The sequence below is a fragment of the Athalia rosae genome, chromosome 7 (genome assembly GCF_917208135.1).
Source record: "Athalia rosae chromosome 7, iyAthRosa1.1, whole genome shotgun sequence".
Classification (NCBI taxonomy): Eukaryota; Metazoa; Arthropoda; class Insecta; order Hymenoptera; family Athaliidae; genus Athalia; species Athalia rosae.
The window spans coordinates 15,097,251-15,112,511 of NC_064032.1; the positions used below are offsets into that span (position 1 = coordinate 15,097,251).

General features: G+C 42.3%; 3 protein-coding genes across 13 annotated transcripts; 2 read left to right on the forward strand and 1 right to left on the reverse strand.

The window, feature by feature from the left end:
- The first annotated feature begins 528 nt into the window (after positions 1–528).
- Positions 529–3,892, forward strand: LOC125501766 (arylsulfatase B-like). The gene is made up of 8 exons (XM_048658488.1): positions 529–902; positions 1,645–1,804; positions 1,863–2,089; positions 2,187–2,448; positions 2,526–2,683; positions 2,756–3,047; positions 3,124–3,401; positions 3,473–3,892. The coding sequence occupies exons 1-8, from the start codon at positions 750–752 to the stop codon at positions 3,632–3,634; spliced, it is 1,692 nt and encodes a 563-aa protein (XP_048514445.1). The 5' UTR covers positions 529–749; the 3' UTR covers positions 3,635–3,892.
- A 1,524-nt stretch (positions 3,893–5,416) lies between these two features.
- On the reverse strand, positions 5,417–15,144 carry LOC105689709 (EF-hand domain-containing family member C2-like). 11 transcript variants are annotated; one of them, XM_020854457.2, is made up of 17 exons: positions 14,981–15,144; positions 14,707–14,898; positions 14,496–14,646; positions 14,194–14,417; positions 13,860–14,102; positions 13,550–13,776; positions 13,280–13,474; positions 13,050–13,192; positions 12,765–12,961; positions 12,544–12,680; positions 12,321–12,434; positions 12,071–12,250; positions 11,883–11,985; positions 11,646–11,812; positions 9,188–10,531; positions 8,916–9,057; positions 5,417–7,531 (listed from the first exon to the last, which is right to left on the reverse strand). In XM_020854457.2, exons 1-14 carry the CDS (start codon positions 15,032–15,034, stop codon positions 11,690–11,692), a joined length of 2,283 nt encoding a protein of 760 aa, XP_020710116.2. In that variant the 5' UTR covers positions 15,035–15,144; the 3' UTR covers positions 5,417–7,531; positions 8,916–9,057; positions 9,188–10,531; positions 11,646–11,689. The 11 variants fall into 11 exon arrangements, with proteins under 11 accessions (XP_020710116.2, XP_020710115.2, XP_048514437.1 ...); XM_020854456.2 differs by having other exon boundaries at positions 9,188–10,595; XM_048658480.1 differs by having other exon boundaries at positions 9,188–9,368; positions 9,924–11,812.
- Positions 6,527–11,290, forward strand: LOC105689639 (protein Wnt-11-like). Its single transcript, XM_012406800.3, has 5 exons — positions 6,527–6,660; positions 9,137–9,378; positions 9,947–10,281; positions 10,393–10,664; positions 11,116–11,290. Exons 1-5 carry the CDS (start codon positions 6,557–6,559, stop codon positions 11,288–11,290), a joined length of 1,128 nt encoding a protein of 375 aa, XP_012262223.2. The 5' UTR covers positions 6,527–6,556.
- Positions 15,145–15,261: the final 117 nt, after the last annotated feature.

Consider the following 15,261-nt stretch of genomic DNA (forward strand, 5'->3'; position numbering starts at 1 on the left):
GATTGCGAAGTGGGACGGGGAGGTACTCAAAATTGAAATTTTCACCGGAAATCCCCAGCTATTGGCCTTCGAGATGTCTGTCCTATGATCTCGTAATAGCAAATTCACCTGTACGACATCGCAATTAATGGAAAAATGTTCCATCGATTTCATGATGTACACCTTATAGATGATGATAGCTTTCATTATCAAATTAACGATGTGAAACATGAATGAAATTGTGTAATTTGGTGTGAATACGCAATCGAATGTTATTTGTTGATCGTTTGCGGGTACAACTTTGCAGACCCCGCATGACAGCTAAATATAGAATCCAATTTTAGATGTATATCAAGTTAGTTCAAAATATATTTCCCAGCCAATCAGAATGAGTAAAATGAAGATAAAGAGAAGTGAAAACTATCTGTATCTCCCCTCCACGGTCTCAATGATGTACGTGCTACATCAAGGTTTGCGAAAGAACGAATCGTCAATATCACATTAGAGGTACAATATAATGAAAGAACGAACCCTATTGGGAGTCATTTCCATACCGTATGGCTGTATAGTTAGTGTTTGAGACACGTTTGACATCGGTTTTAATTATTTTCTGTCTTCTCAAAATTTAGTTACGCGACGATTCTTTTATTGTAATGGTATCGTGAAAAGCAGACTTATTCCTTGATGAATTGTACACGTTCTATTTCGTATACAGAAACGAGAAAATAATAGAAATTCAATTATATAGGGTTGCAAATCAGACGACTAAAATGCCGAGCATTAGTTTCATAACCGGTATAATACTGTCGATATTTTTTGTCAATGTGTTCGCTGATAATTTTGTTGAAGAACACGCGAATTCAAGTCGTCACCCTGGAAGGCACCGACCACCACATGTGATTGTTATTATCGCCGACGATCTGGTAAGAATACTGAATTAATTTTACTTTCGTCAATGTATCATTATTAAACGTGTGGCTCGTAAGAAGTCAACGTGAGTTTAAAAATAAGATGAAAATAAGTTCGAATGTATGGGCAATGTGCAGGTATTCCTCTTCATCAAATTGAAATTATTACTTCGGTCGTTAGAACTGTCTGAACCTAAATGAGTAGAACCATGGTAGAACGAGGAATTTTTTAGGAACCCCGCAAATGCAAGACAAGTTCGTATCTGACGCATTTTTTAACAAATTAGTCCTATAATTACCACGAAATTGACAACGGGATGGTTGATATTGAGAGTTAGCATATCACCATGTTTCATTGGGGTGTGATAGCAGTGCGGAAAATCACGAGGAAAAGCTGTCATAGATACGGGTCACAGCATATGACAAATCGATTGTCATCAAGGTCCTTTTTATGGAGAAAAGAACAACCCTGTCTCAACTTGTGCCAAACGATTACGGAAAGTAACTCGTTGCATTTGGAAAGGACCTCCCAACGGTAAGCCGACCCCGCGTAAGAGTCGAGTTCGAATTACGGAGGCCCTGATTAGGTAAAAAAAACCTCGACTTTGGACCAATACGGTGAATATCTTATCGCAAATAGCGTGAATGACCCGGTGTCAGAGTAGATATGATAAACTAGGTATTATACAAATATAGTGAAAAATGACGATGACATGTTCCTCGGACTGAATCGCATGTTTTTTCGAATTTCAACAAGGGATGGAACGATGTCAGCTTCCATGGGTCCAATCAAATACCTACTCCGAACATCGATGCTCTTGTAGCGAATGGGATCGCATTGAACCGACACTATGTCCAGCCAACTTGTACACCGTCGAGGACCGCGTTTCTCACAGGACGTTATCCAATTCGGAGTGGTAATTTTTTTGATCATTGAATTCTTTACAATAATTACCTTCGACCACAAATTCCTAGGAATGCAAGGGATACCGCTGATGGCTGGCGAACGCTGGGGAATACCGTTGGGAACCCCTTTGCTCCCACGCCACCTGAAAAATTTGGGGTACACGACAAGATTAGTCGGAAAATGGCACGTCGGTTACTATTCGGTAGACCACACGCCGTGTCACCGAGGTTTCGACTCATTTTTGGGATACTACAGCACTTTCATCAAGTATTTCGATCACACAATGAGACAAAACGTAAGTCCTGTTCGATGTAGTATCTAGGATCTTACCTACATTATTTCCGAACGACTTCGAGGGGGATTTTATAATTGCAAAACTTGAACACCCCTAGAACGATACCGGTTATGACCTTCATCGGGACTCTCGAAACACTTCCGAAGTCGTGAGAAGCAGGAAGTATTTCACAGATATAGTCACAGAGGAAGTAGAGAACATCATAGGCCACCACGATGTGGAAAACCCACTTTACCTTCAAATCGCTCATCTTGCGCCGCACATGGGGGAACCGGAGGATCGTGTTGAGGTACATGATATCAACGAAGTGAACGCCAAATTTGGATACATCAAGGACATGACGAGGCGAAAATATGCCGGTAAGGGTTAGCATACAGTTGAAATTGTGATTGTTACATGTTTAAAAATTCAAGCGAAACTATCCTATTCCCCGTAGGGATGGTGGCAAGACTGGACTTTTCAGTGGGCCGTACCGTTCGAGCTCTCAAGAACAGAGGGATGCTGGAGAATTCGATAATTTTGTTTACCGCGGATAACGGGGCGCAGACGTTAGGTCTTTACGACCGTTATGGATCGAATTATCCCCTTCGCGGGGTAAGAACGAATTTTTGAACATATTAGCTAAACATCAGTAATGTGATTTACCTGACGTGGCGATGATTTCAGTTCAAGTCTTCATTATTTGACGGAGGGGTCAGATCGTCTGCGTGCATTTATTCTCCTTTATTAAAAAACGTTCCGAGAGTCTCCAATGAACTGATGCACATCACAGACTGGCTGCCTACGATCTATTCCGTCGCCGGAGGAAATGTAACCGATCTCGGTGAAATCGACGGGGTAAATCAGTGGCCTGCTCTCAGAGACGGATCGGCAAGTCCTCGAAATTCCCTGCTTCTGACCATCAACGAGGTCTCCAAAGTCGCGGGTGGTATTTTCGGAAAATTCAAGCTACTCAAAGGTATCTGAAAATTAGCTACATGGAACTTCGTCAGTAGAGAACAATACTGAGCAGTATTTACCTAAATTTCTTCCAGGACATAATAGTCAATATCCCGATTTTTATGGCAACATCAGCGTAACCGATGACGTTCCTTCGTATGACCCGACGTCCGTTCTGAACTCCGACGCCGGTAGGGCGATCGCCGGTATTTCGAACGCCTTCGTAACATCGCAGAAGATAATCGAGCTGCGGAATAGGGCCACAATTTCTTGCCCAGCATTCGATCAATTCGTAAGGTGCACCAACAAATGTCTCTTCGATATGATTAACGACCCCTGCGAGACCGTCGACATTTCTGCAAAACATCCCAAGGTATGGGTCAATCTGAAACATACCAACAATTAACTATTAGTCGTCACTGAATTTCTCAAATTTTTTTCCAGATCGTAGAACGTATGGAAAATGACCTCAGGCGATACAATGCCGTTTTAATGCCACAATCTAAATCAGAATTCGATCCTGCTTCGTCCCCACGAAATTTTGGTGGCGTATGGTTACCGTGGGTGAGATCGAACAGTTCGACTATTGTGAGTTCCACGGGCTAAAATTGAGCACAACGGATTAGAATTGGACTGGATCTAGCCTTGTGCATTTTTCAAGCGAGGAGGTCGATTGATTCCATGAGCGCAGTAACTGCGGCTACGATACGTAGATCATGATCAATAAATTCACGCATCATGTGACGATGAAACAATATTGCATTCTCAATAATACGTAGAAAAGAACTATCTCGATACTTATTTCCGGCAGAATAAGCTAATGAAATCAGTGAAATGGCAGCATAAAAAAATCTTCAAAATCAATTTTTCATTCCTGAAGTTGCCGAATAATTAGTTTACGAAATGTATTGTACTCATCGTTATAATTCGCAATCGAAATGATAACGTCTATACGGTTGCAATTCACATGGGACATTGGAGGCAAATGATCGTAGAGTTTCTTTCGTTTGTCAGCATCCAGAGGGATGATAAAGGGGCGAGTAATCGAACACGAGCGTATCACGTTCGCGGGGTTATGTGGTAAAATATATGTATAATATTTACACGCAAAGCGCAACGGCGATCATTGTATAAAGATTATGCAGATAAGGAGGATATTGTTTTGTCAGAAAGACGAATTAAGTGCGCCATAAGACGTTGATATCGTTTTAATATCCAGCGAGTATTTCGAAACTTCAAGAGATTGCGAAAATGGGGGAGAGGTGGTACATAAAATTATAATCCGGGACGCGCGATTAACGCCGAACTATCAAGCAAACGAATCCCGCATCGCCCGTACAACTCATAAACAATAGCTCAACGCGTAATCGCCTTCGAAAATCTTTGACGTCAATTTTCACCGAAAATCTCCAACTATCAGCGTTCTCAATGTTCAGAGACGCGCTAATTAATTTCAAGCGATTCGTCTCCGTGTTATTTTTTGCACTGCGGATTACACAAAGCCCATGCGTCATTAGTTTGAATTTCTGAGATCCAATGAGATCCAGAGATTGTCTTTCCGCCCCGCCCTCCATACCAGCTCTTTTACTGGAAAGATTTTCGCCTAAGATTTGAGAAATTAGTGCCGCGACGATCCAGCGTCCAACGGATGTAATTTTCATTTTTTGCCAGGCGCAAGGCAGGGGGGGCCCTCGACGTTACGGCTCATTTACCTATCGTCATATTTGCGGGCTCCAACGAGCGACGCAGCCTAGCTTCTACTCATCCCTCTAGGTGTAGGAAAGAGGTTTCAGCGTGGGCTGATAGAGATTAGACTCTGATATGCAGGGGTAAGCCGCTTTTAATAGCCAAACCTCGCAGCTGCTGCTGCTGCTGCTACTGCCTCCGCTGAATGCACCGACTGCGAGGGTCCATCCACCTCCACCTCCCCCACCATATCCTCAGAACTTGAATCTTGCGTGACTCCCCTCCCTTTCCGCCCCCTCAACGACCATCATACCCTACACAGCCAATTGTTCGTAATCATATTCATTGTTCGTTTTAGATTAATTTCTTTTACAATTTATCAACGTGAAATCATAACCGTTTTTAATTACCCGGTAACAGAACCCTTTGAAAATTATTTCCGTTAGTTTATCAAACTAATTATAATCCTCGTGGATATTCGAAGGTGTACGTAATAAGGCATCCATTGAACAGAGTTTGTGCCCGCAGGTACACCTACGCGTGGATCCATACCGAATGGGTGGCGCGGCATTCGAACCACGTCGACCGCGGCCACCGCTGCAGCATACGGTCCACGGTATCTAATGACCGGGCGGCATCTTTGTGTTTAAAACTCCGCGCGTACCTCTTCACCCCGCGTCTACGTATCTTTTCTCTCTTTTCTCTTTTATTCTCGTCCTTCCTCTTCGCCCTCCCCCTGCAATCTTACCTCATACCTGAGGAGGCATACCGAAGTTTCGTTCTTCCCTCGTCCCCCTTACTCCCCCGGGCTGCATCACGAGTCGATCTTCCGCGGCTCACTTCAAAATCACAAACGAATCCGGCCACACCGGTAAGGATGCGAGAATCAAAGCCCCTGGGTACGCGTAATGGGCTCTCGTGATGACCGAAAAGAGCCAATTTCTCCCTCCAATCTTTCCTCAGACCAAAGAGAGTCCCTATAGCGAGTCGTACGCCCAGTTTCCGAGATCTCTCAGACTCCGTAGTGGGGTTCCGACAATTTGCCCCTGCAACAACTCTTGGACTTCCTGCGGTTCGTTCGTAGACGTCAATAGGTGCTCCCGACGTCATCGTCGTTCGTCGGTTCATTTTCATCGGTATCCGATCATCGACGGGTTCATCGAGTCAATCTATCGTTGCAACTGATTGTGAGTTTACGTTACGACGGTGGGGAAAACACCTGTTTTTTGGTCCCGCCTTCTCACCCCTACCAAAAGCCAGTCTACAACGGCGTTGGGCGACGAAACGTGCGCAGACATATCCGCACTTTGCAAGAAGAGGACACACGCCGTCGCATCGCTACGCGAGGCAAAGTCCGCATCTTTCTCCTTCGGTCCTCGGACAGCAAGGATCGCTGGATAAATTTGGGACCCCTTCGAAGATCGAAACAAAACGTACATGACAAATTTATATTAATCGCCATCAATTTTGACGAATAAATCAGAAATCGAACATTCGAAGTGCTTGTTAGTGAATACTATTTTCTTTGATAATTAGAACGTTGAAATTTAATTCCAATCTCACCGTCGTCGTATCGAAGAAGCTCGGAGACTCGAGGTGCAGTGGAGTTGTATAGAGGAGTGCAGCCCTCGGTAAGGTCATCGGACTTTGCCGAATAAACGTATAATGAAAAAGTGCAGCTCGGCTAGCGGGATCGGGACCAGTGTGCAGGATAAGAGGGAACCGCACCTCGCGGAATGAGGGTGCCGACGATCGCCTTCGTTACAAAACATCGTCCGACTTTTCGAAAATCCCCCTACAAAGATGTGAGAAAGAATTAATTCACAATAATCATCATCGAAGATGCTTTCGGAACCCGGGAATCGGCGCACCAACTTAAATTTATTCCAAATCTCTTTCATCGCCCTTGTACTTGTCGTTCAGGATGGAACGTGCATCAAGTGGTTGTAAGTATAGATACATAATGGCACTCGAGAACACGACGATTGTTAGGATTACGCAAGCACGAAAATTTCTCTTTCTCTTCTCCTTCTCATACCCTCTTACGGTCCCCTCTGCTCGATATAAATATCGCATAAGCAAGAAGAAATACATCGAGGAACGATCATTGGCGATGATGGAACGAAACGGTCCAAGATTAATGTAGTCGGCTTAATGAGAAACAAATAAATAGGGTACGTCGGTGGTCTCCTATATCATAATCTTCGACCGCTAGATCATCTTTCACTTAGATCCAGCTTATCCTCCGGACGGTCCTTCATCTGAAACAGAATCTACGTGCAGAGATAATTATATCACCCGATCTAACTTTCCCGGATCGAGCGAAATATCTATTTTCAGTTGCGAATGTTAATTGATAAATAAATGATGAAAATAACATGTCGACTGTGCGTAATAAGATTTTTACAATTAAGCACGTATGATTCTTAACTAATAAATTATCGACTGATTATGTATTCCCCCCCCCCCCAGTCCCGCCGATGTGGCCCATGCAACAATCATTCTTTCACATAATAACAGCTCAGAAGGTTGTTATTAAAGAATATTCCCTTTTCTCCTTCGTTTTGTCGGCATAAATCACGGAAATAAGACGCATACACACCCTCCAATCTTCTCCCCTTCGGGATCGCCCTGCCCACCACATCAAGCTCAAAATACCTTCGCTGCAGGACGGGAGGGAATTGGTCTTGGGGGTTTTGGCGTAGTCTGCAGGCACGCGAAACGGCCATCACTCCGCCCGTAGTTCATCAACCGCGTTTTTCTTTCCCTCGCATCTATCACCCCTTTTCCTAAATCGCCCTTTCGTGTCGGTAGAACCTAACAAATCGTATAGAAAAATTATTTCCAGGTACAGAAGTAAAACAATGAGTTATCGAGGGAAAACATTTTAAATAAAATGAAATCCACTACTTAATAACGTCTCAAGCCTGATACAATTCACTACACCTTTAATGCTCAGTGCGCCAGGTGTTAAATGGCCTTACAGGCTTACGCGAGGAACAAGACACCGCGGGGTTTACTGCCCGAGAAAAGAATAAAAAAAAAACAAAAAAAAAAATCTCCCACTCGTTGTTTCTCGTTTCATATACACGTGCAGTATATTGTCATGCATGTGATAACTTGCTCCTCTGAATTACCTCTCGTACTGCTGCGGAGCTTATTGTCAAGTTATACGGTAGACCGTAGAATTGCGTGCACGATAAATCTTGGTATCGTTTATTTTTATTATTATTATTAATATTATTGCTGTTGTTGTTGTTGTTGTTGTTATTGTACTTTCGGTATTTTTTTTTTTTTCCACGGGACTTGTTATACTCGGAGACCGGTGATCGTGAGGGTCTTTGAAGCCACGCAATTGTCACGTAATCTAATCTTAGATGGTCCGTTTTATATGAAAACGCAGGCTTTATCCTTGCATCGTGGCTCATTTTATGAGATGAAGAACGCCGCAGGGACGTTTAATTGATACATATGATTCAGTTGATTAAATTTAACTAGTTAATTTTACGTCCGCCTGCACACCCCCGGATCGTCGACTCACAAAGATTTTACAACACATGCGCTTCTCGATAATGTAACGAACATTCATTTGCAAAATAGATTGTGAGGTATTTTGTTTGATCCCGTTTATGCCCACCTTTTGAAAAATCAAAATACTTTCGAAGGACCTTCACGGATTTTCTTTTCTTTTCAAGTATTTTGTTCGATTTTATCCACGAGTTGGGGCGCTTACATTCAGTTTGCTGTACTCTTCTATGGGCGTCTAGACGCGTTTGAGATCGTTCGAAGTTACAGGTGTTCGTAATTGCTGGCCATAACCGGAATGGTGCGATTTGTGAGGTTTATTTGACGCGTTCGCGTCTTGCGTCGTCCTGCGTTTTACGGTTCTTGACTGGCTTTACGATCAAACCCTGTAATTTTCCAAATGCTTTCTAGATATTAACGAGCGCCAACTCGAGGGTCGACACCGGGAAATGTTCAAGTCTGGAGTCGATTGTAAGCGAAACTAAAGAGCACGTCCCACTCTATCTCCCTATACCCATAATAGTGACAAAGATATGGAGGAAACGCCGAAGAAGGGAAAGCGGCAGGGATGAAATGCCGCGATTTATCATGGGATCAGACATTCTAGTTCGAACGGTTGAGAATACGTGTAGGTAGAAATTTGTAATGCGGTCAACATATTCTCAATGAAACTCACCAGATCGTGGGCATTACGCCGGGTGAAACGTTCCTGGAGTGAGTAGGAATTCCCCGCTCTTTGGCAAAGCCTGAAATATCGCGCGTCTTTTCCGTCCTCTGCGAAGGCAAAACGTTCGGCGTACATCGAAGTCCTTGAATTCCTGCGCGAAAATTTTGAAACTTAAGTAATTCTCCTTGGTTTTTGACCACTTGCCCGGATAATCATTCACGCATTCTCAGGGCGCTCGGACGCACCGCTGAGGGATGGAATTGGTCAAGGGAATCGTGTACCGGGGCCAGGAGTTCCGGACTTTTGGAGCGAAAACAGGCCAGGGTGTGTCGCGCGGCGCCCGATGTCATGCCCAACCTGGTCGAGGCTGCAAAAGATACAGCGACCGTCTGCCAACAGACGTTTCGGCATCGCAGATGGAACTGTAGTTCGATCCAGCTCGCTCCAAATTACACCCAGGATCTGCTCGGAGGTTTGACATTTATTATTCACTGAGGTATATTTTTTTTCTTCTCATTTTCCATCAAACTCTCATGTGAGTTTTTTTTTTTCGTGGCACCTGTTCCCTAACGTTTGCCCGAGGGCAAAGAGTAAAATGAAATCTCGCAGCAGTTTCTAGGCAGGGATTTTGTAGCTATCGTCGTAATATTCACTGTTCCCCTTTCCTTGAACGAGTTCTTCGCCCTCGCGCTCTTCGTCTCCGCCTCCGCCTCCGCCTCCACCACCGCCTTCGCTTTTGCCGCGTTGAATGGGAAGACCTAAATGAAAAGACGCGCGTTCTTAGTTCTTAATTATGGCTGAGAATTTATTATCGAAGCAAGGCAATTACGGGTCCCGCGAGTCGCCGGTCAGTGGCTTCCCCAGGTTCTTCTCGTCCAATTTTCTACCGAAATAGGCCTCGCGCTACGTCGACAGTTCAAAAGCTAGAAAATTGATGCACCTTCGTCGTATACATCTTACCTGATTTTATTCTTTCCACCTTTTCATAAACATCGATTGAAATGATTTGTAACTCACATGGAATATCTCACATTTTGCAGGAACTCGAGAACAAGCCTTCGTCTATGCGATGTCTGCCGCTGCTGCAGTTTGGCGACTAGCACGAGGCTGTGCTTTGGGGAGTCTTGCAGCTTGTTCCTGTGCGACACCTCCTCGGAGAGAGCCGCCATCACCCTCCGCCTTGACTTCTTCGTCTGCGGCACTGGGGGCACTAGCTTCAAGGAATTCCTTCAAGTGGGGTGGATGCGGCGATGACGTAAAATCTGCGTCGAGAATCGCTAAGAGATTCCTCCAAGCCTCCAGCCCGCCCGGGACCGGGGCCATGGGTAAATTCATGCACGCGGTAAACATGCACAACAACAGAGCTGGTAGAAGGGTAAGGTTATACTGTATTATAGTTATAGCATGCCAATAACGGAATAGTAACAAAAAAGAAATACGGGGTTCTCGTCTCTTCTATTATTCATAACTTGGCATTCCTCCGCAGGCTGTCGAACAGTCGTTGACATTGGAATGCAAATGTCACGGTGTTTCGGGTTCCTGTAGCGTAAGGACCTGCTGGCGAGGACTCGGATCTTCTGGACCAGCGGTTGCAGGAAAACGTCTTCTTCAAAGATACTCAACAGCTGCGGAAGTCAAAGCGAGACCGGGTGGTCGATTGCCTCCTTTATATCACCACGACAACCTCCTCTATACCACCAAAAGCCCAGATTATTGCCTCCCAGATACAAAACGCGGGAGCCTCGGCACCGTGGGAAGGTGAATATACATACACTAACTGTAGTAGATATAGCTATGAAACAAAACGAAAGCGACTTTGGCATTTTGAATGCCTAAGGCGCGAAATCTCACCGTATATCGTATATATTTTTTTCCGAAAGAATTTATTATACTTTTGCAATTCGCATAGCGGTATAAAATGCACAGAGAGAATATGCAGACGGACAAAAGGATCGCGGACTTTACTGCATTTTGTAAGCCCTTGATTGCATTAGTCATGGAATTTACGTCAGCCAAGAAATGGGCCTAGAAATATAAACACCGCGTGTACGGGTGTGGCTCGCGACTATAGGGGACAAAATCGGGTGAAGAGATATTAATAACATCACGCGCTCGTACAAAGAATGAGATAAATATAATTAGGCGACGTTTGAATATAGAAAACAGGCTGAATTATGCTCAACGGTATTCCGATCATATTATGTTTCAGACAGTGCAACGCGACCAGCTCTGGTTACGAGGGTTGCGAATATCTGTGTTGCGGCCGCGGACACGTTACCAAGACGGAAGAGATACTTGAAAGGTGCCAATGCAAATGGTACAATTGCTGTTATGTCAAATGTAAGACTTGCCGCAAGTCCGCTAATACCCACGAATGTAATTAGTTGAAAAATGATTACAAATTGTTTACTTAAATATAATCGGAAGATTGCCAAGAAACCAATTTACGTACTTAATGTAATTAATGCATGTTCAATATTTATTGGCTCTCCGCGTCTGATAGTATATTTAATATCGTATCATATTATTATAGCGTTTGATTTTATTTATAGTAGAATATAAAAATGTCCGATGTAAATATAGATGATTTTGTTTTTCAATTATATGTAATCGATGTACGATTAATTAAACATCCTCATCAAACTAGTACCGACCTTTCATTTTCTTTACGCCGTTCTTTATTCAAACGATTTCAGATATAAAGTAAAATCGTATAAAAGTGTGTATGAGACTTCTTACGAGATTCAAGAGTCCATTCCTCCAAATGAGATTTTCCATTTTCTTCAGTTTGCTGGTAACATCGGCTCGCAATCTTCCTCTTTGATATCTAAATCAGCTAAAAATCTGCACCAGTCAACGCCCGCACCGCAGTCTGGTTCCTTCTCTGATGCCCACCACAAAGCAGACTGCAAAATATATTGATTTTTGAGACCAAGTACGTGTGAGGATAAAAATTAAATCTAATCATGGATGTACCTTTACATTGATCGGAGGTGTTGGCATGACGGGATTCTGTTTCACATCAATGAATTGCAGTAGATCATTGTAGTCGATCTTACCTTCCTCATTTTTGCAGAGACTGAATAGAGGAGAAAATTTACGTTGTACGTTAAAAATTAGCAAACCTGCTCACATGCCCATCGCTGATACATGGAAGGACTTACTGATCTAACATAGAATTTAATAATTCAATGTCCAGAGCAAGACGACAGCCGCGTATAATGGTGTAGAGCTCGTCACGAGGCAAATAGCCAGTTCTTGCTCTGTCCACATGGTGTAAATCTTCCTCCAACCTTTCCACATCTGTCCAAAGCTGCCGAGTCAATTCTCCATGCACCAAAGATCTGATCATTACAAACATGCAATGAAAAAATAATTAAACAAATGATTAATTTTAGTAATAAATGTAGTCACCTTATGTATTCCCTTGTATGTCGTTCTTTTTTTTCATGGGATGAATAATAACGTGCAAGAGTGATCATTTCATGTTCAGTTATCTGGTCTCCCAGATATTTGCATAAGGCTCCTCTGTAAAGAACAATACCAGGAGGATGTGTTAATACATATAGGGGTTTGATAATTTGAAATCGTATGAAGACTTTGTCAACCACTGTGATAGATAATTTGAAGCAAACACCGTAAATTTTTGTATTCCACAACCGGAGATTCGCACTCTGGAGATACGGGATAGTTTTCCTGCAGAAATTTTTTGTATACCGGTTTCAAAGCCTTGCGTAACTTCTCCATTATCAACTTCATATTGGCCTTAGGAAACTGCAAATATTAGTTTAGCAACGCGAGTGTAAATTAAGCGATAGGAAACAAAGCTCTAAACTAGGGAATATTGAAATTTTTCACCTGATTGCAATGAATTTCCATGTATCGAAGGGCGTAGATATCAGCTGATGTTATTTGAAAATTAAACCCATTGAGATTGACTCGCGCACCGATATAAAATTGATGAGGCTCGTAATATTTCGGTTTTTTGTTCGTATAAATATCTTGTTGAGGCATCATCACTTCCATTCTTTTTTGAAACAAACATCGCTTGAAACCTAATGAAATAAAAAAAAATCGTCGATCTCTAAAAACGAATGTTTTTTGAGCATAATAAAAATCAGTTTACTTTTCACGACGCAATACCTGAGTTTCGAACTGCCAATTCAAATATCGAAATCGTATTATCTGTTAAAAATACTCTTATTATGAAATGTCGGTCATTGTTTTCGGGTATGTTGGATATAAGCTTTGCTCTGAATCGAAGAACGTGACTCTCAAAACCCTGCCTGTAAATATTTCGGAATAGAAAAGTATGATAAAAAAAAAATTGTGGTAAGTTCGGTCTCACGTAATTCAAGAGTGACTGTACTCACTTATCATGTTCGTAAAACTTGACAAAATCTATCTTCGGCGGCCTTGGCTCTATGCTGAAGCAGTTCCCAAGGGAGTCTTCGTAACTACCATATCCATTGTATGGAGGTACATATTTCTCTACTGGCTTACATTCAGATTCCTTTTTGATATCAGGTCTTTCCAATGGCGTGAAATCATCTATGCCAAATTTAACTCTGCGCGAATAAAAGTAAGTCGAGTAACCGATGACTGGATCATTAAAAAAAAGAGTAAATAGCTGGATGATATACCTATAATATTCTCTTGTGTAAGGATCCATGTCTGTTAGAACAACTTTTCTACCAAATACATTAATTTCAGCGCCAATCATCAAATCTTTATCCTGGTAAAATTCTCTATCAGATATTCCAGTGTTCAATGAATCTACTATGTACCAACTGGAAGAGGTATTCTCTCCCAGAACATTCAGAATGGTAAAAGGATCTGCCGCGCCCGGAGCATCGACTTTTGAAAAATCCTAGAGCAATGGATTTGTAAGGTGATTTTTGGAGATGAAGTGACACCCTACCCAGATAACGTGTGCTTCATTGTATATGTCACCTTTGGAAGCTTCATTCGCTTTATGAACACCAAGCCAGTATCACGACCAGAGTTTGGTGGAATATTTTCTTTTATCTCAATTGTATCATCTGAGAGATAGAAATGTAGCTCTAAATCGTGCATCACGCCATATGTCGAACCTGTGTCATCCCAGTAGCCATAAAATCTTAGGACTTTTCTGTCATTGGATAGAAACTTGGCCAAGGTGTCCATCTTTCGATTTGGTTTTTTTGAAAATACTTCCTAAGCATTCAGAGTGATGATTAGGATCTATTGTCTAGTCGATGTATCATGTAATACATGCCACATGCAAGAGTTGAAGAAAAGTCCTTACAACTTTGCGCCGCTCATTATAGGGATCTCTTGGTATTTCAATAGGATCAGGAACAGGTATGCCGCAACGGTTCAGGAATCTTCTGGTGAATTTATCGCAGTCAACAATTTTGTACACCCGAGCAAAGAACTCTGGTTCTTTGCCTATATTAAGATCCAGGATATCGTAGTATCGATATCGTACAGGATCTGGCATTGGTATTCTTTGTCGCCTAACCAGGACACCTGAGTATTGACAGAAGAATAGAGAAAATGGGCTCAGGAGAAAGAATGATTAGGTACAGCTTGTCTGAAAATGGATACCTTGTTCTAATCCACTATTATCAACTTGTGGTTCCGAAATCTTTATGGTACCATCCTCCAGAAAGAAACTTATTGTGACTACCCTTATCTGAAATGGTGACTGCCATCTCTCTTGAACTGTTTCTTGAAAATAAGCTTTAAACATCAATCGCTGCAATGATAAATTATATATTTCAGAATCAAATGAAGATTAATTGGCTTTCAAACTCACTTGGTTATCAAATGCAAGCCACGGGGGTAGAGCTTGGACCTCGCCACGAGGATATAGAGCTGGATAGCGATCATGCCCTACAAATGGCAAAGGTTTTCCGCCAATACCGCATTTTGCTTTCTCTGACAAATAATAAACACCAGTATGAATTCTGCCAAAATGTTGGGGCTTGTGGAATTTTGTTTGTCCGATCTGGAATACGTTGCACAAGATACCAATCGTAAAACATATACATTACTCGACGAGTGAAGGATTAATTGACAAAAATATTTACTCTGGTATCAAAGTTAAAGCCTGGGAGTACAGGCAGCGGAGCGCCACGACGCATTTTGAATTCGGACAAGATGGTCAAAGGCACTTGTGTCTGAATACATCTGCAACTAATCGATCGACTTACATTCGTTTTCAAATATTATTTAATTACCATGGGTTACCTAGGTAACCACTTGTAAATAAAAGGTTAGAAACAAGTCAATACTACCGCGTAAATTTAAAAACCAGTGATATTAAATTCATATTTCCGGTAAAAACTTTCCTGCAAAAAAATATCAGAAA

Coding starts and splice junctions, on each gene's coding strand:
- LOC125501766 (XM_048658488.1), top strand. CDS start 750: ATGCCGAGCATTAGTTTCATAACCGGTATAATACTGTCGATATTTTTT. Junction 3,048..3,123: donor AAAATTCAAGCTACTCAAAG/GTATCTGAAAAT, acceptor AATTTCTTCCAG/GACATAATAGTCAATATCCC. Junction 3,402..3,472: donor TTTCTGCAAAACATCCCAAG/GTATGGGTCAAT, acceptor ATTTTTTTCCAG/ATCGTAGAACGTATGGAAAA.
- LOC105689639 (XM_012406800.3), top strand. CDS start 6,557: ATGCTTTCGGAACCCGGGAATCGGCGCACCAACTTAAATTTATTCCAA. Junction 6,661..9,136: donor GGAACGTGCATCAAGTGGTT/GTAAGTATAGAT, acceptor ACGCATTCTCAG/GGCGCTCGGACGCACCGCTG. Junction 9,379..9,946: donor CACCCAGGATCTGCTCGGAG/GTTTGACATTTA, acceptor CACATTTTGCAG/GAACTCGAGAACAAGCCTTC.
- LOC105689709 (XM_020854457.2), bottom strand. CDS start 15,034: ATGCGTCGTGGCGCTCCGCTGCCTGTACTCCCAGGCTTTAACTTTGAT. Junction 14,647..14,706: donor GGCTTGCATTTGATAACCAA/GTGAGTTTGAAA, acceptor TTATCATTGCAG/CGATTGATGTTTAAAGCTTA. Junction 14,103..14,193: donor ATAATGAGCGGCGCAAAGTT/GTAAGGACTTTT, acceptor CTGAATGCTTAG/GAAGTATTTTCAAAAAAACC.